Source organism: Chiloscyllium plagiosum, unplaced genomic scaffold (genome assembly GCF_037043375.1).
Source record: "Chiloscyllium plagiosum isolate Xiang-an unplaced genomic scaffold, Cpla_swu_hap1 HiC_scaffold_6, whole genome shotgun sequence".
NCBI classification, from domain to species: domain Eukaryota; kingdom Metazoa; phylum Chordata; class Chondrichthyes; order Orectolobiformes; family Hemiscylliidae; genus Chiloscyllium; species Chiloscyllium plagiosum.
The window spans coordinates 58353643-58378656 of NW_028270144.1; the positions used below are offsets into that span (position 1 = coordinate 58353643).

Consider the following 25014-nt stretch of genomic DNA (forward strand, 5'->3'; position numbering starts at 1 on the left):
AGTGCAACATAAGGGAAAATGTGTTATTTTAGCTTCTATCTGAAAACATCTGTTGAAGGATACCATAGCTTGTATAAAATTTGTTTTCAGTTTATTAACATTTCAAAAATATAGTGGCCTGTAGTGGAATTTGACTGTTAAGGATGTGTCGCTTCTCTGAGGTGTAAACACTTATTTGCTGAATTCATCAAACATACATGAAACAATAAAATAAATACAGGAAATGCTCAAAGTTCATAACAGCTTAGCCAGCATGTTAAGAGAAAATAAATGATGTTTCTAATGAAGGGAAACAACCACAATGATCTAATCTTTCTTTGCTCTTCAGAAGTGTTTAATAACCTGCTGTGTATTTCCAGAACCTTACTTTATTTCATATTTTAAATTTTATCTTTATTCACACTCACATCAAATGCTTTGTGCTTAAGTTAAACAAATTTGTAGTCTACTTACAACTGGAGTCAAAATATTAAATCTTTTGTAGGGGTACACTAGTCAACACTATTCCAAGTATTAAACAGACAAAATGAATTTAGGAAGAAAGAAAGTGACATCTAGACAACATTTTTAAGGTACCAATAAAATTTAATTTGCAAAAGGAAGTGCTTTGTTTTTAGGTCAAACACATTGGTGGGAATGATAGCATGCTTGCTTGGATCATTACAACTGAAAATGATGTGTTATGTACTTAACCGATGTTAAAAATATGTTCCTAAAATAAAAGGGATTAATTTCCTTGGACTTCCTCATACCCCACTGTCATAACTTTGGTGGAGTGCCAGCAACAACTCTGTCTGGTCATTAGAATAAAAGTTTCTGCCACAGATACAATGATATAACATATGAAAGCCAAAGGAAATTCAGCCGCATACCACTTTACTGATGATTAAAAAGTAGAAAATAACCCAGAGGAGTTTGTAATTGTACAGATTCTATTGCAAACTGAAAATTTATTTCATAATTCACTTGCAATAACTTGCAATGACCAAACCCATTGACAACTGCCTGTCCAATCCATACTGACTGGCTCATGCAATCTCCAGGTAAGTGCCAGACATTGAACTGTGTACCTATTACTTGAATAATGTTTTTCTCAAATAAGGAATAAATAATTAATCACCAACGTTACAAATAGTGCTGCAAACCACAAATTAAATGCTTGAACTGCACTTGACACCATTTTATGCAATCAGAAGGGCTGCTGATTGAATTGCGCAATTATTGGATATAAATGTCAGTAAATAATATTGTGACAATCAGGATGGAAATTAATCAACGTTAAGTGATGGAATGCTGTTTGATCTAATTTTTCATTCTGCCAGCAAGTTTGAGTAGGTGACTGACAAGTAAAGATGCTGAGACATTAAACTGTGTGGGAATATCATTTATCCATCTGTTGCTTTGTCTGATACTTACCTGTGACTACAAGTTCAGGCCTGAGGCTAAGAGTTGCTTAGCAAATAACTCATCTCACTGCTTCCTGAGTCTTGCCCACCGTCTATAAGGTACAAGTGAACAATGTGATGGAATACACCCCACTTGCCTAGATCAGTGCAGCTCCAACAAATTTTTTAAAAATTGATTCTACAGGGTGTTCTGGTATAACATTGTGGTTGTGTTCCTCTGCATCCTCACACTATAGAAAACCACTATAGAAAATTGCACTGCAGATGATCGCTAAAGAAAATCACTATATCCGTTCAATAGAAAGTTGCATTATTCAAACAACATCCACAATTTGTCAATTGTCTTATAGCCAATTCATGGTAACTAAAACACAAATTATAGCAGAACAACCTGTCTCCAGGTCAAAGCAGCTGTTTGACTGTCACCATATATACAAACATTTAGTTCCTCTTACACTGACACTCAGTAGCAGCAGCATACAAGTTGCACTGCAGAATATCATTAGGCAACACGTTCCAAACCCAAAATCACTACTATTAGAAGGACAAATGCAGCAGAATCTTGGGAACACAGCCATCTGTGTGGCATTTGCACGTTCTCCCTGTACCTGCGTGGGTTTCCTCAGGGTGCTCCAGTTTCCTCCCATAATCCAAAGATGTGCAGGTCAGGTGAATTGGTCATGCTACATTGTCCATAGTGTTCGGTGCATTAGTCTGGGGGGCGGGGGGGGGGGGGGGGGGTAAGACAGCTCACCACACAATCTCAAAGGGGAGTACGGATAGATAATAAATGCCAGTGATGCCCATATCCTGTCAATAATAGCTACCTGTTCTTTAAACTTACTGCTTTCCATAAAAATTGCTACTGATATATTAGCATAAAAAGCTCAATAATAGCTAGGGGATCAAGTTGAGGCACAATATTATTACAACAGTAAATATTTGTATTATGCAGCACCGCACCCAAAAGTATTTCACAGGGTGAAATGGAAAAAGTATTCTTAAGGAAATATTAAACCATGTCATTAAAAACTTGATTAAATGCATACGTATTAACACCTTTATGAAGAAGTATAAAGTGGAGACGCAGAATAATTTATGAAGACAATTTCACAGTATAGGCCTACACAGAAGAAGACATAGCCTTGACTGGAAAGGTAAAAAGAAAAGCAGCACACAACAGTTGATGGCATTAAATGAATAGTTTGGAGTTACAGCACTGAAAAAGTCTCAAAACAGCAAGGATAACGTCATAGAAGAATTGAAAAATACAAACAATTTTTATAAATTTATGGTATTAAAAATCAGTGTAGATTAATACAGACATGCATGTGGGATTGATACATATGGCATAGCATTTGGACAGCAGAAATCTATGAATGATGGAGGACAGATTGCAGGCCATTGGACAGCACTGAAATAGTCCAGTTTGGAGGCAACAATAACTTTGGTGAAATAGGTACTGAGGTAAATGATGCTAAAGTGAAATTACAGAATGCCGAAATAATAAATGCCTATTCTATTTTCACAATATATAAAACCAAGTTAAATAAATGACAGTGCATAATCCTTGTAAATGTTGTACGAAGAAGTGGAAAAAGTGAAGTACAACTTCCAAGTTATTTGATGTCATTTCTTCCAGTTTCTCACTCATTCCAATTCTTCATATAATAAGTCAATAATTGTGATATCTATTCTGATTATCAAGAAATAAATTGGAATTGATTATCAGTGAAATGTTATATTAGATTGAATGCAAGCAAAATGTTTGCTCCTATCGCAATACAAGCTTTTCAAATTGCTTCTTTTGTTGTACAGTATGTGTCAGCAGAGTAAGTGTTTTATAGTACATTTAGTGACTTACCTATATCTGGATCTGTTGCTTCAACCTTTGCCAGCAAAACATTTATCGCCGTGCTTTCATAAACAGATTGAGTATAATGATTGAAGGAAAATACAGGTGGATTGTCATTCACATCCTCCAATAACAGAACTATTCCTGACTGGCAGTAGCGTCCACCACCATCTGTTGCTCTGACAATCAAATTATACACTTGAGTTTCCTCACGGTCTAAAGCTGATAATGTTTTCAGTTCACCTATTCGATAACCACAACAAATCAGAAGTTTAGAATAAATATAAATGCATAATTGTCGAGAAAGTTAAAGCAAAAGCCAAAGAGCGATAATTCTTATAACAGAATGGCCTCAAATCATTCTAGGCCGGATGAAATGATTCTAGCTTTGATGTAAGCAAAAATAAAACACGCATGGAATATTATACCACCAGCTGTTGAAGTACATACAATGAAACACAGTTTGAAGATATTTCACAATCATATGAAGTAATAAACAATAAAACTGAATTTTGAGAACTACACAATGAAATGAATTTTTTGAAATAGAGGAACCACACCCTCCGTGCGCAATATACAGATGGTTTGTAATTGGCTTCTTCACCTCAAAAATCAGTTTGTCTACAGCTTCCCATATTTTGTGTTGCGCCAACTGTGCAATTTACACTGACATACTTAAATAGATAAGTGAGACATACTAATGTCTGGCAATTATAAAAATACTTTAATCTTTTGATTCCTTTCCTGTAATATTTTTTCCTAAATATTTAGCATGATACAATATGCCCTGCTGTATTCAGTTTTTTTTAAAAATAGGTTGTTTTCTGTTTGTCTTTGTGTGGCAACTTTGCATGTCCAAAAATCTGCTTGATTGTAAAAAGTCAGTTTCTATATTTCAGTCGTTGAACAAACTTTCAGATACACTGTTTAACATCTCTATCATATTAAACAATTAAACTCATCTTTTTTTTTACGCCAGTAAATAACCTGAAAAATCCACACTGAAACAACAAAAACATTCACCATTTTCTGGTTCCAGGAAAAATTTCTCCGAGCCAGTTCCATGCAAAGAATACCGTATTTCTGCATTAGATCCAATGTCAACATCATGAGCACCAATCCTTAGAATAACTTTATTTGGTGTGATGTCTTCCAAAATTGTCTCTGTATAAGTGACCTGTAGATATTTGACAGGAATACAGAGTCTCAAATGTAGCTCATACTTCAAACATGAATACGAATATGAGTACACTGAATAAGGAATACTTATGATTCAGAAAGTAATAGAAACAACAGAGGAGACTTACTTGGTCACAGACTGGACTGTTATCATTTGCATCCAGCACTCTGACTTCTACCACTGCTCTTGATACAAAAAGTCCATCAGTAGCTGTAATATTCAGAAGATAAATATCCTGTTCTTCTCGATCCAGTGGTCTTTTTACATAGACTTTCCATTCATTCTGCACCAGACCAAGGGCAAACCTCCCTTTATCATTTCCTCCTAATCAGATATTTAAAAAATGTCAATCAAAATACAGATTATTTCAAAACTGTTTAAAAAGTATTTCTCAAAAAAAATTCCAATTCGTCCAGTAATATAGCCAGTTGAAGATTAGCTTATTAATGAAATTTTCAGCCCTGGAACATGACATAGGGTAAATGAATTTTAAATTAATGATACAAAAAGCTGGATAGAATGGGCTGATTTTAATACTTTCCTGCCACGGGTTTGAATGTGGGGAGGGCCAGTTAAATCCAACATGCAGTGTGCCAAACACCCACCTGCTTGCTCCTGCATCCAATACAATAATGTCAACAGCGGAGTGGTGCAAGATTCCCCGTCTGTCAATGGGCCAATTGAGGCCTCTAGGTGTGTAATTAATTCCCACTAAGGGTCTCATTCAGTCAGTGCTAACATTTAATGGTGGCAGAACAGCTTGTACTAAGCATTGAGCTGGGTGGCCAAGTTGTGATCTTTCATCAATGAGCACGCTACACCAACTGGAGGGTCCTTTAACCTTTTATTTCCGTTCCCACTGTCACTGCCATCTCCCTATCACATTTCAAACTCCCAATCTCCCCTCACCAAGGCCTGCCATCTTAATAGGAGAAAGTGAGGATTGCAGATGCTGGGGATCAGAGCTGAAAATGTGTTGCTGGAAAAGCGCAGCAGGTCAGGCAGCATCCAAGGAGCAGGAGAATTGATGTCTTTCCTGAAGAAGGGCTCATGCCCGAAACGTCGATTCTCCTGCTCCTTGGATGCTGCCTATTCTGCTGCGCTTTTCCAGCAACACATTTTCAGCTCTGCCATCTTAATAGTCATTGTGACCCTTAACCATTCTTAAATGATCCAGTGTTGCAGGCTCAAAGAGCTGAAGTACTGCTAATTTATGAATTGCTTATAATTCTGAGATGGGACTTTTTAATTCAGAAGGAATCATTCCAGTCTTTGTCTGCAGTGCATTCAGCACTTCCCTTGGTGGGAACATTTTTCTTGGTTGGAACACAGCAACATTTAAGTTGGGGCACAAGTAATCCAATGCTTCATCTAAAATTCAGCCGATATATATATAAAATTACTTAAAAGAAACTTAGAATGTGCATCAAGGAAAATGCCTTCAAACACATTCTTGCACCCAAGTTTCATCAATGCCATTTTCCAGTAACAGAAACCTACTTTTTTGCAGCATACATAGGTCTTGCCTATAGATCTGCTGACACCAAGTAAATCTGGAAATTGATATGCAGACAGCTCAAATCCAATGATTTCACAGTAACAAGACATAGCATCAACCCATGTCATATCATTAACCACAAGCATGAATGCTACATCAGTATTAACTGTGGCAGTGTCAGTGATACACTTGACTCTAAGCCACATGGTTGTGACTCAAGTTCCATTTCAGGATATGAGTACCAAAATCATTGGCTGGTATCCAGTGCAGTGCTGAGGGAGCAGCAGGGTCTGCCTTCTCAGGTGGACAAATAATACCATATGGAAGAATAGTTGGGAAAGTTATCCTTGATCAATGTTTACTCATAGAATGCCTACAGTGTGGAAGTAGGCCATTCGGCCCATTGAGTCCACATCACCCCAAACAGCATCTCACCCAGATCCAATCCTCCAGCCTTTCCCTATAGCCCTCCATGTTCCGATGGTTCACCCACCTAGCCTGCACACCCCTGGACACTGTTGGGCAATTTAGCATGGCAAATCCACCTAATCTGTGCATCTTTCGATGGTGGGAGGAAAACAGAGACCCCAGAGGAAACCCACACAGACATGGAGAAAATGTGCAAACTCCACACAGTCAGTTGCCGGAGGCTGGCATCAAACCTGGGTCCCTGGTGCTGTGAGGCAGCAGTGCTAACCACTGAGCCATCATGCTGCTCCTCCCATCAACAACACAATGACAGATTATCTGATCATTATCACTTTGCAAGGTTGTTGGACTTTGCTCTGTACTCACAGGTTTCAGTGCTGTCTACACCAAAACAGTGATTACACCTCACAAGGTTGTGACAGTAGCCATGAGGGCACTTTACAAACTGAGGTCTTTCTTTCTTTTATGGCATCTCCAGTCTCCACATCAGCCAACTCTGAGGCATCCCAGAGTTAAGTTAAAAAGAATCTAATCATTAATGTATGGTTCCCACAATTGCCTCTTCAAAATACGCAGTGCCTGCCAAACTCATACATAAATACATATCTTTAATAGGAACTAAATGTCATTTTCCATAATGCACATATATCTACTTGCAACTACATAGATTGCCTAAACAGATAAATTTTAAATTTCAACCGAGTATGCAATTGTTGCAAAAATAAAATGTGAATACAGCAGCAGCTGCATTAATGATGGTGTCAAAGTATAAAGTCCACAACAGATTGTCCATAAGTAAATACAGTCATAGAGAAACAGATTCTTCAGTCCAACTCATCCATGCTGACCAGATAGCCCAACTTAATCTACTCCCACTTGCTAACACTTGGCCTATAACCCTCTAAACTCTTCCTATTCATATACTCAGCCAAATGCCTTTTAAATGTTGTACTTGCACCAGCTTTGACCACATCCTCTGGTAGCTCATTCTGTACACGCACCACACTTTGCATGAAAAAGTTGTCCCTTAGGTCTCTTTTAAATTTTTCCCCTCTCACCCTAAACCTATGCCCTCTAGTTCTGGACTCCCCCAACCCAGGGAAAAGATCTTGTCTATTTACCCTATCTATGCCCCTCATGATTTTATAAACCTTCATATAGTAACCCCTCAGCCTCTAATGCTCCAGAGAAGAAAGCTTCAATTTATTAAGCCTCTCTCTATAGCTCAAATCCTCAACCCTGGCAACATCCTTGTGAATCCTTTCCGAACCCTACATTTGCAATCACGAGGTAGAACTTTCTCAGGTTAGTGGGGACTATGCAGATAACGATATGGAATGAGGATCTCGACATGCTCCTGCTCCTTCCAGCTTTTCCAGAATGAGTTGAGTTGAGAGTGCAGCAGGGATATCTGTGGCTTATGTGGGGAACAATTAAGAATAAAATTAGGAGCAAATATATCCATGCATTCTCTATTTCCCAACAATACAGGAATTCCAGACCATGTCTGATAACCTGGCAGGTTGGAAGTGGTGAGAGACACATCAACAAGAATTTATGTCTGACTGCCAAGCTGTGAAGACTTTATTTAGTCACAACGAAGCGTTCTAGTCATGGTCCGATAAAATTCTACTGCTTAAAGCACTCTTTACAGATCGTCTTATCACTGCTTGGCAGGTGGCCATCAATTGCTTGAATTTACATCACATTCCAACTTCCTTGCTAGAAGTCTTCAGAGCTGTTAGACAGCAGCTTATACAACTCCACCATTCATCGCTGCTGACATAGATCAGGAGGAAGCTCAACACCACCAATTCATCTCCGATGAAAGAAAAATAACATTCATAGCAGCATCAGCTGCCATTGACTCAGTCACATGCCTCTCCACAAGAGATCCAGCCAGTTGGAGATGTGATCCAGAAAATGGGATTTCAGGAAGAAGACCAGCTCTTACAATGTATGTGAACACCAATGCTCAAGAGGTTCAGGGTCTCTTGACAGATTGTTTCTAACATGTGTGCCTCCATGAAACAAAATTTCCTTCCCAGTGGAGCAAATGGAGACACCTTGCCAATAGCCAATGAGGTGTCGATCACTGGAGGCCAACTCTACTGACTCTCCCTGTCTCACATCTCCACTTCTCTCCATGCTTTAGACCAGCCATTCTAAATAGGGGCCATATGGGTGGGCCACAGACTGGTCAATAATAAATTATTTTCTGTCTATCTGTTCATGTTGTATCCCTGTTTGAAAGGCGGGGGCCCCTGGAACCTGAGAAGGGCTCTTGGGAGGGTCGTGCTCAAAGAAAAGTTGAGAATCACTGCTTTAGATCATCATTTCTCGTAGAGAGGGAAAACAAGTGCTGTTAATGCTGATGTACCAAAGAGGGGTAAGGACATTGATATTTTAAGGTAACAGGCTGCCCAATTAGGGATGTGGGCTGACTTTGGATAAAGGAATACTAGACGATCTATTACCCCGAGGAATGAAGTGCAGGAGAATCCTGGGAAAAAGGCCCCTCCTGTTAAGTGTGAGAGACTATGCGTATGTATGTGTGCGTGCGCATGTGGGTGACAGAAGAGCTGACAGCTTGGTTGGGTGAAGAGTTTACATACACATATATATTTCCCAGGTCTCCTTTCCATTCCTGTAAGGACCGCAGATGAACTATCAAAGCATTGTTGAGTTTACTGAAACATGCTGTTTTCCCTTCAAATAAAAATACTTCCTCTGACAGAATAGCTGCATTGTCCCATCCACCTTCCCTGACTGAGCAGCAAGAGGCAGGTCCTTAATCTGTTTGGTAAGGAGCAGCCAGAAGGAATAAAAATTATTTGAAGCAGGAACTGAAAGTGCTGGAAATATCATCAGGTCTACAGCATATGTACAGAAAGTAAAAAAGCATTAGTAATTTGATTTGAATATGACTTATTCAGAACTAAAGGAATGTTGAAATATGATGGGTTTTATGACATGGAAAGGGGTAAGAAGGAAAAACAAAAGGGATGGTCGAGAAAAGGAACAAATTGGAAGATAGTAAACTACAAGAATATAATGAAAGAAAGGCAAGCAGGGTGGCAGAAACAGGAAGCAAAACCAAAACTTTCCCGCTCTCCACTGGAACTGAGAAAAGTCTTCAACCACGTTGCCAATTTCACCCTTTCTTTCATCTTCACATTGTCCAACTTTGTAACGTCCTGCTCCTTTCCTAATTTCCGTGCCTTCATATCTAGGGATCTCATTCTATTAAGGTTCACTCAAGCCCCTCTGATTGCTACAGTTACTGCACCTATACTTCCTGACACCTGCCTCCTAAAAGGACTCCATTCTATTCTCCCAATTTCTCCACATCCATCACCTCTTTTCCAATGGTGCAACCTTCTACGTCAGTGCTTCTGACAAGTCTCTTCTTTACATTAACTAAAGATTTCCTTCCTCCCTCCCTCCCACGCCACCCCCACACATCCACACAGATTGACAAGACCCTCAAGTTCTCACTTCCTGTTCCATCAACCCAGATATTGAAAGGCTCATCCCCTACCCTTTCTACCACCTCCAGCATGATTCCACTACCAAAAGCATCTCATCCTTTCATTTCCTGTCAGCATTCAAAAAAACTGTTCCTTCAGGGACAGCCTGGTCCACCCCTCAATTACCTAGAACATCTCAAATCAACTCATGCAATCATTGGTGTTGCCCCACCTGCCTCTTTGGGTCCTCTCCTCAATGTTTAAGGCTCCAACACTCCAGGTGAAGCAGCGATTTGTCTGTACTTCTTTCAATTTAGACTTCTGCATTTGTTACTCACATTGCAGTAACGTTCACACAGCAGTCATTGTGAGTTCAGTTTCCCCCCTGTGGAACACATTCATTCATCAGTAAACATGAGCTCAAGCTTCCAACTGTTTGTCAATATAATTCAGCAGGCTTGTTGAATGCTCACATTTCTGTCCTCAGCCTGCTGCAGTGTTCCAGTGAAACTCAATGCCAGTATGAAAAACAGCACCTCCTCCAGTTAGGCACAATGCAGCATTCTGGAATCAATATTTTGTTCAACTACTTGGGACCATAAACTTTGTCCCCCATTTGGATTTCTTATTTTGCCAGTCTGTTCTTGTTTTTTATGCTTTTGCTTTAGTACAGAATTGGAACAGTTCATCATTCTTTCATTCACACCCCAGATAATTGTTTTGTTCCTTTACTACAACAGCAAACACTCCCTTTGTCTTTTGGTTAATATCTTTGTTATCATTTAATCTTTCCCACCCTCTACCTTATCTCAGACCTTCCCTTTTGGTTTTTTCTCTCTCTGTCGTCAACACCTACCTCCTACCACTCCCAAAGCCTCTTCCAATAGCATAATCCATTGCAATTCTACCTTCCTTTAGTTCTGAGGAAGACTCATACTTGACTTAAAACATTAACTGCTTTTCTTACCATAGACACTGCCAGATTCACTGTATATTTACAGCACATTCTGTTCTTACTTCAGATTTACAGCAACTGCAAGTAGTTTGTTTCACTACAGCTGCTCATCAGGATGTTGGATTCACAACCCAGAAACAGCCCACCCATACATTTGCAATTTTATATAGTAAATTCTCTTTTGTTAGCTAGAAAAACCTACCTAAGTTAATTGACTCATTAATTATGTCAATTTTTTTTAAACTATTCCTGGTATTAATAGCTCATAGAAATTTTAACCATCATAGATTCAAATAACATAATGCAGTTAATACTTTGTCCAATATAAATCAGCTTAACTAGTAATTGAGTAAGTTTATGTAATTGATTATTTAGCAATATGGACTGTGAATTTCTCAGTTTCAACTCTGCACTGTACTGATCTTGGCATGAATGATGGTAGATATATGAAAAAGTTTCACAGCAGTCTGTTAGGGAATGAAAATTTGAACCATTCCACTTGTGTTCTGGAGACATTTTATGTTTGGAAATACCAAAGAACAAGCTCATGTTTATGCCCCCTTGATAAAATAGTCCATTAACACTTATGTCCTTTTTTTAATATGATTCTTGATGTAAGTGAAGAACTGGAGAGCAAGCAGCAACTTTCATAATATAACCCAAAGCTGAAAATGTGTTGCTGGAAAAGCGCAGCAGGTCAGGCAGCATCCAGGGAACAGGAGAATCGACGTTTCGGGCATCAGCCCTTCTTCAGGAATGAGGAAAGTTTGTCCAGCAGGCTAAGATAAAAGGTAGGGAGGAGGGACTTGGGGGAGGGGCGTCGGAAATGTGATAGGTGGAAAGAGGTCAAGGTGAGGGTGATAGGTCAGACTGGGGTGGGGGCGGAGAGGTCGGGAAGAAGATCTCAGGTTAGGAAGGCGGTGCTGAATTTGATGGATTTGACTTAGACAGGGTGGGGGGAGTTTCCTCATTTCCCCTCCCCCCACCCTGTCTCAGTCAATCCATCAAATTCAGCACCACCTTCCTAACCTGAGATCTTCTTCCCGACCTCTCCGCCCCCACCCCAGTCTGACCTATCACCCTCACCTTGACCTCTTTCCACCTATCACATTTCCGACGCCCCTCCCCCAAGTCCCTCCTCCCTACCTTTTATCTTAGCCTGCTGGACAAACTTTCCTCATTCCTGAAGAAGGGCTTATGCCCGAAACGTCGATTCTCCTGTTCCCTCGATGCTGACTGACCTGCTGCGCTTTTCCAGCAACACATTTCCAGCTCTGATCTCCAGCATCTGCAGACCTCACTTTCTCCTCTAATATAACCCAAAACCAAGGAAATTGTATAAATGAAAATAAAAATATGAATAAGTAGCTTATTCACTGTCACTCATTTGCTACTCCATATACAGTAAAAATCACCCGGATAACACCAATTAGTAGCACCATCATGAAACATAACAAAATGCACAACTAAAAGGTGAAAAAAATTACATTTTACAGATACAGCTTTCTCTTAGTGAGTAGATATAACTCTCCACAGAGATATGACAGTGGTAGGGAGAAATAGAGTATGAAAACGGACCATTCGGCCCATTGAGGAGAAAGTGAGGACTGCAGATACTAGAGATCAGAGTTGAGAGTGTGGTGCTGGAAAAGCACAGAAGTAAGGCAGCATCCGAGGAGCAGGAGAATCGACATTTTGGCATAAGCCCATCATTCTCCTGCTCCTCGGATGCTGCCTGACCTGCTGTGCTTTTCCAGCAGCACACTCTCGATTTGGCACATTGAGTCCACACCAACCCTCCCTAGAGTATTCCACACAGACCCATCACCCTACTCTATCCCAGTAGCCCTGCATTCCCCATGGCTAATCCATCTAGTCTGCACATCTCTGGACACTGTGCACAATTTAGCATGGCCAATCAACCTAACATGCACATCTTTCGACTGTGGGAGGAAACTGGAGCACCTGGAGGAAACCCACACAGACCGGGGAGAATATACAAACTCCACACAGACAGTGGCAGCAGTGCTAACCACCCAGCCACTCTGCTGCTCAAGTGGAAGGCAATATTCACTTATATATGACAATATCAGGTTGTGTGTGTTGCTGTAAGCAAGACAGAATGTCCAAGAAACAGGGTGTCAGATGGCTAGTAGATCTTGAGGTTGTGAAACTATGTAAAGGGGAACAGCAATGCTAGCACATAAGCTAATGAATATTCACGAAATACATTGGCATTTGGGAGAATTTACTGCCATTTTGAACAATTCTACTTGAAAATGTAGAATTAGGTGAAGGCAGTGGTAAACTGCTTTCTTGCACTGCTGCAGTCCATTTGTATAGACAGACTGAGAACACTGGTAGCGAGGGAATTCCAGGATTTTTACCTAGCAACACTGAAGGGATCGGCATATATCCCTGAGTCAGGACATTCAGTGGCTTGGGAGGGGAGCATGCAGGTGGTGGTGTTCCCATGCATTTACTGCCCTTGACCTTCTATATGATGAGGTCATGGGTTTCTAAAGTGCTATCGAAAGGAGCCTTTTTGAATTTTTGTCATGCAACTTGTTGATGATACACAACATTGCTACTATGTATTGGTGATGGAGGGATTGAATGTTTTGTGGATGCAGTATCAATCAGATGAGTTTTGTCCTGGATTGTCTCAAGCTTCTTGTGTGTTATTGAAACTGTACTCAATGGGGAGTATTCCATCAACTTCCTGACTTGTACCTTGTTGGTGTATATGGTGGACAGATTTTGGACAATCAAGAGGTGAGTTAGTCACTGCAGGAATCCTCATCTCTGTTCTTGTAGACTCTGTGCTTATAGGGCTAGTTTCTTGTCAGCAGTAACCCAAGAACACAGATGGTGGGGGACTCAGCAATACCACTGAATATCAAGGGATGATGTTTAGATTTTCACTTTCCCAGCACTTGAACAGCGTGAATTTTATTCACCACTTGACAGCACAACCTTGCTTTTGCTCAGGTCTGGCTGCCTTTGGTCATTAACTGCTGCAGTATCTGAGGAGCTGCAAATGAGGTTGAACAATGTGTAATTAACAAATATCTCTCATTCTGACTTTAGGACAATGGGAAGGTCATCGATGAAGCAACTGACAATGATTGGGTCAAGGCACTCCCCTGAGGAATTCCTGCATAGATGCCCTAGAACTGAGATGACTGATCTTCAACAATTATAACATCCTTTTTTTATGCCACATGATTCCAACCAGCAGAGAGATTTTCCCCGATTCCCATAGATTCCAGTCTTGCTAGGATTCCTTGATGCCATATTTGATCAAATGCAACCTGGATGTCAAGGGCATTTACTTTCAAAGTAATAGTTGGGTAAGGCAGTAGATGGAGGAAGTGTGCAGTTGCATTGAGAGATAGTTGGGTTTGGTATAAGGTGCTGTTGGTCAGGGTTAATCATGCCACTTCTGGGTTTGGTGGACAGATTCTGGGAACTACTTGGGTCGGGTCTTGAGTAGCTGGGTGGCAGTGGTTTGTTACTGTGAGCTGGAGAGGTAGCTGAGTTGGGTCAGAAAATCAGGGAGGTTGTTGGGGGCACAGTAAATAAATGGAGAAGTCAGTTGTATGGTCTGAGGCCTCTGATGGCAATTTAAAGTGAGAAACTTTTTCCAAGTGTCCTGGATTGCCTATTGGATGTTCAAACCTCTAGCACAATTCCCATGGAGTCAGCACATTGGGAATACTATGGGTTGTGACATGCATCTTGTGTCAGATGTCCGGACTCAAAATCTGAAGAAACCCAGTTGATATACTCAAAACTCAAAAACAAAATATTACAGTAACAGCAGCAGATGGTACTCTACCAGCTTTTGGTTCTGTCAGACATTAATGATCTCATCAATGTTCTCTCTGGGGAAGGGGGTGTGCTTGTTTCTACAGTGGATGAATTATAAGTCAATTCTATACAGCACAATTCAGTCTCTCACATAATTGTAGCTGATAATCTACACTTCTGCTTTTGTTCATACACGCATGTCCCATGACTTCTAATGATTGACTGAGGATATGGCTACAAAGTACACTTCTGGTAAGATAATTATTAATAAATTAATCTGCTCACAAGCATAAAGCCAGACTTCCTCATTATCTCTGAAACTGTAGCACACACTGATGCTAATACATAAATGAAAACTACGGCTAACAAAATACTTTATATACCTCTGCATTGGTGATTTTATATACTACAGTGTTTAAAATTGTAAGATCATTTTCAATTTCTAACTTCAAGCCAGTTTTAATAAATCTAATCCCATCAATCAGCCTATTGTGCCTGTGCTAGTTCTTTCAAAACGTTACCTAATTAGTTACACTGTCCTTTCTTTTTTTCCTAACATCTGAACAATTTTGTTCATTTTTCTAGTAACTATCGAACTTCCTTTTGAAAGTTGTCATTGTATCTGCTTCCACAACCTTTTCAGGTAGTGAATTCCAGATCACAAGTTGATTCATCATTTTTGTCCCCTACTGTCCTCACTGAATCTTGTCATTGATTTCAAATCTGCACCCTTTAGTTAGTGAAGCAAAACCCTTCAATTTCCTCATTAACCTTCTCTGCTGAAGGAGAACAATATGAGGATCTTTTGTCTTTTCAAATCTGGTTCGGGTGATTTATCCACCCTCAGGCCTTTCAGCTTCTCCAGCACCTTCTCCTTACTGAGGGCCACTACACTCACCTCTATTTCCGATTCTCTGGAAATCCTGGTTTGTTATTGGTGTCTTCAATTGTGAAAACTGATGTAAAGTACCTATTCAATGCCTCCATCATTTCTTTGTTCCCCAATACTATTTCTCCAGCCTCATTTTCCAGTAGTCCAATGTCCACTTGTGCCTCCCTATTACCTTTTATATATCTTTAAAAAAACTCTCGCTATCTTCTTTCATATTACTAACTAGCTTACCCTCATATTTAATTTCCTCTCCCTTTATTGGTTCTGTAGCTATCTTCTGCTGGTTCTTAAAGGCTTCCCACTAATCTTCACCATGTTGTATGTGTTTCCCTTTGCTTTTAGCTGTCCCTGACTTCTTCAGTCAGTCATGGTGGCCTTATTCTCCCCTGGGCATGTTTCTTCTTCCTTGGGATGAACTATTGTATCTCCCAATTACCCCCAGAAACTCTTGCCATTGTTGCTCCACTATTTTCCCTGCTAGGCTCCCCTTCGAATCAACGCTGGCCAACTCCTCCCTTATTCTGGATCAGTGGTGCTGGAAGAGCACAGCAATTCAGGCAGCATCCGACGAGCAGCAAAATCGACGTTTCGGGCAAAAGCCCTTCATCAGGAATAAAGCCCTTCATCAGGAATTGCTGTGCTCTTCCTGCACCACTGATCCAGAATCTGGTTTCCAGCATCTGCAGTCATTGTTTTTAACTCCTCCCTTATGTCTATTTAGTAACCTTCGCTCAATTGTAATACCATTCTACGCGATTACATATTCTCCCTTTCAAACTGCAGGATGAATATGATAACATTGTGTCATTGCTCCCTTCACCTTTAATTCCCTAATCAAGTTTACCTCACAAAATCCTTAACTGTCAGAGTGTTTTCATTCCTGGTGCAATTGCATATTATGCTGAAACCACACAAAATGCTGGTTTGGCCACAGCCATGGTGCTGCGTGAAGTCCGGGTCACAGCATTATATGAAGATGTGATTGCATTAAACAAGGTGCACAGGAAATTTACCAGGATGTTGACTGAACTGGATGGTCTGAGACATGAGGAGACATGAGGGGTTGTTTTCCTTGGAGCACTGAACTTTGAGAGGGGACCTGAGGCAAGTGCTTAAGATTACTAGGGGCATACCACAGGAAGGCACTTCTTCAATTAACGGGTGGGTCAATAACCAGGGTGCATAGATTTAAAGTAAAAGCTGAGAGTTGAGGAGAAACTTCTCATTCGGAGGGTTGACAGAGTCTGGAAATCACTACCTGAAAGGATGGTTGAGTCAGCAAGTCCCATAACATTTAAGCAGTATTTAGATATTGCCATAGGGCCCAGGGTTATGGACCAAAATCTGAATCAGTATAGCCAGATCAATGTTGATCAATATGGACTCGACAGGCCAATTGGCCTCATTCTATGCTGTAAACATCTATGAGTCTAAAAACATCGCGGAGATTTGGGGAAAAGCTGGGAGAATCGGACAAGGTGAGTTAGTCTTAGAAAGAGTTGGCACATATGGAATTTGCAAAAAGGTCTCCTCCTGCACTGTATTCACTCTGGTTGTTTTTTTTTTGAAAATAACACCTTACAGTTTCAACCTCCAAATATTGGTATTTTGTCCTCTACCCTGTTTGAAAAAAAGAATAGTGTAATTTGAAAACCAGGAACAAGTATTTCTATGTTTAGTATTTTATTAACAATCTTTTTTTTTGTAAGTTTCTTGAAAACTACAATGAAAATAATGGTGTTACTAATGACTTGGATAATCGTGCAAAGTTAACGCTATCTTTACTAATACATACAAAATTTGAAAATTTAAATAAACTACATTTGGTAAAAATGCAGAACATTTAACTGCCATTGCAACTTGTTCAATAATTTACCAAATGAAACTGGTATGAATACGAACAAACCAGATTCAATGACATTTAACACACCTAATGTAGTTCATCTATCATTCACATAAATTTGGTTTGCATTCACATAAAATGTCATGCAAAGTTGGTATCATGTAAATTAATTTGTCCATCTAAAGGCTATTAAAATGAATTGAAACACCAACAATAAAGGAATGTTTGTGAACTAAGTAAACCTACAATCTAAGATGCAAACATTATTCAAATACAGTACAATGTATTCAGATCTTACCTGTAATATGATAGCTGACTTGGCGGTTGACTTCAGATGTGTCATCATCTCTTGTACTAAGGACTGCAATAACTTCACCAGGTGAATCACTTTCTCTAACAGATCCCCTATATATGTCATTCACAAAATTTGGAGCATTGTCATTTATGTCCGTCACAACCACTTGAACTATCGTTGTTGAGGACAGAGATATCATCTCACCATTGTCCAAAGCTACCACTGTAAAAGTGTAGATTGGATGCCTTTCATGGTCAAGGTCTCTAAGTGTTCTGATCCAGCCACTGTTGCTGTCAATAGAAAATATTTCTGTAACCTTTTCAAGTTCCGACCGAGCTGCTGGCAGGAAACTGTACACAACTTGTCCATTAACTCCTGAATCTTCATCAATTGCTTGGACTTGAATTACTTTGGTTCCTATAGGCATACCTTCCATAACTGTAGCCTCATATGGATTGGTCTGAAAGATAGGTTTGTTGTCATTCAAATCCATAACTTCAATTTTAACATTAGTTGTCAAAATGATGTCTGTTCTCCCAATGTCAACAGTGACTGTGACCAAAAACTCATAAGAAGGAGTTGCTTCATAATCAAGTCTCTTGTCCAATTTTAAAATGCCAGTGTGCGAATCTATCACAAATATTCCATCTTGATTATTTTTTGACAATCCTCCATTAATTATGTTAAATAAAAGATTCTGGCGAGGCAAAACTTGGATTGTACCAACTGTACTTCCTATAGGGACATCCTCTGGTAGCATGAATGAATACTGATGCTGCAAAAAAGCTGGAAGATCTGTTTCAGGAGGAAGTACGTGAAAATATACAGGAACAAGAACACTTCGCACAGGGATACCACTATCTGAAGCTTTTACAAAGAAGGAAAGAACTGTATTTTTTAAATGGTCAAAATTTCCCTTTGTGACAATCCATCCAGTTTCATGATCAATGTCTACTGCATTTTCTACATAATCTGATTCTTCACTATACAATGAGTATAATATCTTTGCATTTTCCTGTTCATCTGGATCAAAAGCCTCCACCTGGATGATCAATGACCCTTTTGTCACATCTGCTCTTACACTTGTCCTGTATTCTGAGGCCATGAACTGGGGAGCATTGTCATTGTCATCCACCAGAATGACTTTCACAGTGCAGAATGCTGCTCGACCACCACCATCAACTGCCATCACTGTAACATTAATCTCTCTCTCCAGAGGAAATTCTCTGTTTAGCTTTTCAGTTACAATAATCTGACCTGCAGAATTAATAGAGAACCGATCTCTTGCAAAATCATTCACTATAAAATAATTAATATTCCCATATTCCCCTGAATCCCCATCAGTAGCCATTGCCTGAATCACCTTGCTTCCAATGGCAGAGTTCTCTCTCATTTCCACCACATACATATTGCTTGAAAAAACAGGACTGTATAAATTCGCACCAAGTACTTTGATGTGCACTTGAGCAGTGCTCATAAAAATGCCATCTGATACAGAAACATTCAAATTGTACACAGAATCCATTCTTTGCTTGCGATGGTTGGAAAGAGTAATAATACCTCTTTTGCTATCCATAATAAAATTCATATGATCATTACCAGACAGGATGCTGTACTCTAATTTCTCAGCATCAGAGCTATCTGCATCTGATGCCTGGACACAAGTTACAAAGTGACCACGTGGTGCAAGTTCATTCACATAGGACTCGTACAGAAGTTGGTTGAAGATTGGGGGGTTATCATTCATATCAGTTACATAAACAACAACTGGGACATCAGTGCTCATTGGGGGAATGCCACTGTCTGTTGCTCGAGCTATAAAATTGTATTGTTGAATGAGCTCATAGTCTAGCATGCGTGATGTTAAAATCAATCCACTTGTGCTGTCTACGTGAAAGTAGTCTGTACTGTTTAAATTGTCCTGGACAATCTGATACCGTACGAGTCTTCTGTTTTCAGAATCTGCATCCAATGCTATAACTTGCAGGACAGGGGTTCCAACCATTGAGGATTCAGAAAGGGTTGCTTCATACTTAGTTTTTTCAAAAACTGGAGGGTTGTCATTAACATCATTTACAGATATATCCACAGCCACTTCAGCTTGAGCACCTGTTAGAGAGTCTGTTGCCTTTACAGTTATTTTATAGTTGGATTCAGTTTCATAGTCCAGAGGGCGAATAACACTAATGACTCCTGTATCAAAATTTATACTGAACTGATTTAAGGAATTTCCATCAATAATGGTATATATCAGACTTTGACCTTCAGGACTTGATGCATTGATGCTGAGGACAGGGGTGAATGTCTGTATGTCTTCATTTACAGTTCTTGAATAAAATGGTTTTTCAAAGACAGGCATTGCTTTGTTTACTACTGTGATAGGCAGTTCCACAAGTGTAGAAAGAGAAGGAGAACCTCCATCTTTAGCAATGACCACAACATCATATTCAACATTGGATAAATCAAATTCAAAAGGTTTCTTTAACATAACAATACCTGTGTACTGATCAATCTCAAAGTGACCATATCCATCCCTAAGAAAATAAGTAACCTCTCCATTTTTACCCTTGTCATGATCCACAGCTGTAATGTGATAGATAATAGCACCTTGTTCTGCATCAACCTGAACAGCTGCATAATAAGGCAGGCCTATAAACACTGGTGGATTATCATTAATATCTTCAACCTGGACTTGAATGACTACTCTTGCAACACACCAAGGATCATGCTCACGACTTGCTTCCACTACTAACTCATAGAACTCTTGTTCTTCCCGGTCAAATGACACAGGCATTGTTTGCACAATTCCTGAAGTAGATTTAATTGTAAACTTGTCACCAGGATTCAATATTCGGTATTTCAGTGGCTCATTAAGCATGTTACCCACTGCATTTACCACTGCTACTTTTTTTATTTCTGTGCTGTTCTCCAAGATGGAAGATGAATAGAAAGTTTGAGTGAATTGTAGACCACTGTCAATTGCATCTTTCACTTTTATTTTTATCAGAGCTGTGCTGCTGAACGTCCCATCAGATACGCGAACAGTAAGTCTATAGAGTTCTTCAACAAGAGTGTGATTCCTTACAGTGACCAATCCACTTTTTGGATCAATCAAAAAATAGCTTCCTGCATTTCCATCAGTCAATGTATAAGTTAATTCTGATAATACTTGAAAATCTGGATCTGTGGCTGACACAGTGAGAACCTCAACACCACTATACGTTGGCAGAAGAAGAACAGCTTCATAAACCTCTTGGCTGAACTTTGGTGGAGAGTCATTAATGTCAGCTACACAAATAGTAACTTCTGCTGGAGCTTCAGCTATGAGCTGTGGACTTCCACTGTCTCTGACATGTACTTGAAAATGGAAAATTGAAATTGTTTCATGATCTAGATTTGCTATTGTCCTGATTGCACCTGTACTGGAATCAACTGAAAAATATTTCTTTGCCGTAGATTCAATAATTTGATAGACAAGCAATGCATTCTGGTTACAATCAGCATCAGTAGCTCTTATAACAAGTGGCTTGTTGCCAGTAATTAAAACAGCACTGTTGACTGGAGCAGCCTCACTAATGCTGCCATTGTATTGTGAATGCAGAAATATTGGAGGATTGTCATTTTCATCAACAACATGAATATTGACAGTAACATTTGAAGACATTCCTGCCATGTTGGATGCCTGAACAATCAGCTGATAGAAGGGAATGTGTTCATAATCAAGTGCTTTCTGAACACTAATGACTCCAGAATAAGGGTTTATTGTGAAGACACTGTCTGGATTTCCACTTCTTATTTCATAAACTATTGTGGATTTGCTCACTGCTAAGATCATAATCACGGAGGTACCGGCATTGGCATTTTCATTGACCTCAATCGTGTATTCTTTCTCAAGGAACTTTGGAAGTGCATTGTCCGAAAAAGTCACAGAGACACGTACAATTGCAGTAGCAGAAAGTGCTGGGAAGCCTTGATCAGAGGCTTTAACAGTCAAAACATACTGTCCAAGGGATAACAGATCAAGTTCTTTTGAAACAGTAATAATTCCCAAAACTGGTTCAATTTTAAAAGTATTTTCATTGCTTCCTGTAAAAGGAAAGAATAATTACAAATTTAAAATTAAAACTGCACACTTTTTTTCAGATATTAGACAAAACCACATCATACTAAGAAAGTTAAATGCTGAATTAAAATTTGTATTTTTATCTCGATTTGCAAACTATTTTAGCCACTAAGGGACAGATATGTTCAAAACAAAATTTCAGAATATATATTTAATATTTGGATTAATATATAACCAGTAGAAATCTCTGATTTCAACTCCTAGGCTACACATAATGTGGCACTGTCACTTCAAAGAGAAGTGGTGGCAGGACAGCACGATATCTACTTTTGGAATGGACAGAGCAGACTGCTTGCCCTTTCAGACTCAAACTTTGGTTGGAAAATATGTCCAACCCACAGCAATAGCAGGCAGTGGAGACAACAAGATTTGACAGGGATTTCAATCTCTCACTCAGAAACTGATTGGCTGGCAGCTCAAGCACTTCGTGGGGTCTGTGAGGACAGGAAGAAAACAGCATAAATCCCACAGTGAAGCAATTTCCAAGCATTGATAAGCTTGGTGTTTTTTTTAAGTGGTGGTGTTGGTTGTGGTGGGGGAGAGCTGGAGGAGAGATGTGCAAAGGGTATTCATCTTCCCACCCTTTCTAAACTTGGTTAACGACTGGCTGTCTAATCCTATCATGTTAAGGGACACACAGCATAACAATGGGGTCAATTGAAATTGTATCAAACTCAAATGATGAGTCAAACGCCTGAACTATTTTATGTGCCCTCTACTGCTAAAAACATCCCGGCAGTGGGGGATCATTTAAAATCCAGCCAATGTTCCTGTAGAGGAGCGATAATTAGAGATCTCAGATATGATAAAAGTTACTGCTAAATAGGTTGAAATCACTGCAGGTCAAAAAGCCACCCAGTCCAAATGGAATGTATAAAATATTGTTGAAAAAAGCAAAGTGAAGGTAGGAGAACTAAGCATAATCTTTTAATACCTTTTGTTTATGAAACTAGTGCCAGAGGAAAGAGGAATTACAAACATTATAATCCTGTTCAAAAGGAGTTACTGCTTCCTGCAGGTTCATCCGCCTAATACCAGTATTTGGAAAAGGATGAGAAACTTATTCGTACTTAGGCAAGAATTGTTAATAAAGGCAGCAAGAATTTGTTCAGTGCAAATCATGTCTAATTTAGCTGATTGAGACCATTGAAGAAATTATAGAGAAAGCAGTTTGAAGGTAGTATCATAAATGTTTTATATATGGACTTTCAAAAGGCATAAGCACCATATAAAATGTTTCTTCCAGAAATAGAAGCACACAGCACCAAAGTTATGTGGTAACCTGAGTAGAAAATTTACTAAAGGAATAAAAGGCAAAGACTATTGATAAATGAATTTTATGCCTGACTGCTGGAGTGAATTCAGTGAGATCCCCCAGGGTTGATCATAGGGTTACTACTTGTTGTCAGCATAAAAATTACCCAGAGTTGGCTACTGGGAATACAATTTCACAACTTGTAGACAATACAATAGTTGACCATATTATAAGTATTGAGCAGGGTTATAGCAGATCTCATGAGGGAAGACAGATGAATTGGAAGGCATATGGCATATATAAATTAATGCAAATGAGTGTGAAGTGATGCACTTTGAAATAACAAATAGGAAGCAGCATTATAATTTCAAATGCTTTATTTTGAAGGTAGTGCAAAAGCAGAAGAACCTAGGGGTTTACATTCATAAATGTTTCTGGGGGCGGGAATCTGGTGGAGCAGTTAAGCTTACAGATGGTGTCCTTGGCTTTTTAAATAGGGATATTGGGTATAAAAATAGAGATCTCATACTAAACCTTTATAAATTATGGTCGGATTTCAGCTCATGTATTTTGTACAATTCTGGGCATTACACTTTATAAAAGATAAAAGACTGGGATTGTTTTCCTGGATGAGACAGGTTGATGCTAGATGGAAGAATAACTAATAGAGGATTCAATATTATTAAGAATTTTGATTGAGTGAGGCGAAGCTATTTCCTTTGGAAAGAGATCAATATCAGAAATCAGGGGTTTAAAGTAGTTAGCAAAAGTACTGGAGTGGAAATTAGGAGAAATGTATTTACACCATCTACAAGGAGTGCAATGGAATACTCCCCACTCGCTTGAATGGTTGCAGCTCCGATAATACTCAAATAGTTTGACATGATCCAGGACAAAGCTGCCCACTTGTTTAGCACTACATCCACTTCCTTGGTCACGACGGTACAGTGACAATGTACATCTACAAAATGCTGTACTGCCTGAATCCATGATTCACCTGCTGGAGGGAGGAGGCACTGCCTCAGGGTATGAATGACACAAATATTGTGCCCTGTTCCAGAACAAAGGCAATCACAGTGCTTGCAGAAGTATCAAGGCATCTTCCTGCCAAACATTATGAGAAACAGTACTTGAAAGTGTTGTACCATTACAGTGCAGATTTTGGCTGAACAAATCTAACCCAAATCCAGTATGTTTTCAGAACAGTAAGATCTACAACTGACTTGGTATCTTTAGCCCCACAACTGCAGGGAAAATACTATCAAGGTATTCAGTTGTGGAAATGGAGATGTTCTATTTAAGGTGAACAAAATGGTCTTCCTTTCAAGGATCAGTATAACTAACAAACTGAAAGATATGATCCAGCTTTGACAAGGCAGCATCAGAACTCTAAGTTCTGTAATGGGGTTAAACAATGCTGGTGTTGACACCCTGGCAACTCTTCTGTTTGTTGCTGTCATTTACCTTTAGTATTCAGAATGTGCTCTATCTCCCTTTCAAGGAGAAATGAGGACTACAGGTGCTGGAGATCAGTGTGGCACTGAAAAAGCATAGTAGGTCAGGCAGCATCCGAGGAGCAGGATAATTGACTTTTCGGGCATATGCCCTTCATCAGGAATGCTGAGGGCGAGGGCAGCTGAGAGAGAATGCAGATGGGGGGCAATGGTGACAGGTTGGAGGGGAGGGTGAAGTGGATAGGCAGGAAGGAAGATGGACAGGTAGGACTGTTCAAGAGAGCGGTGCATGGTTGGAGGGCTGGATCTGGGATGGGGTGGGGAGAGGAGTTGAGGAAACTGGTGAAATCAATATTGATGCTGTATGGTTGGAGGGTCCCACAGCGGAAGATAAGGCGCCCTTCCTCCAGGCGTGAGGTGTCTTGGATTTGGATTGGAGGCGGCCTAGGACTTGCATGTCCCTGATGGAATGGGATGGGAGTTGAGACAGGACGCGAACTTGTAAAATGTTTCAGGGAACATTTCTGGGACACATGCACCAAACAA

The 25014-nt window shown here is 39.7% G+C and overlaps 1 protein-coding gene across 9 annotated transcripts in view; it reads right to left on the reverse strand.

The window, feature by feature from the left end:
- The window catches only part of LOC122550578 (protocadherin Fat 3-like), an 801871-nt gene that overhangs the window by 133575 nt on the left and 643282 nt on the right, over nt 1–25014 (reverse strand). For 8 of the 9 annotated variants that reach the window (XM_087988029.1, XM_087988032.1, XM_087988030.1 and 5 more), the window contains 4 exons: nt 17640–21722; nt 4569–4765; nt 4285–4438; nt 3271–3504 (listed from right to left, as the gene is read on the reverse strand). In XM_087988029.1, coding sequence (XP_087844155.1) covers nt 3271–3504; nt 4285–4438; nt 4569–4765; nt 17640–21722 — 4668 coding nt within the window. The remainder of the gene's footprint in view (nt 1–3270; nt 3505–4284; nt 4439–4568; nt 4766–17639; nt 21723–25014) is intronic. The other variant, XM_087988031.1, reaches the window with a different exon arrangement.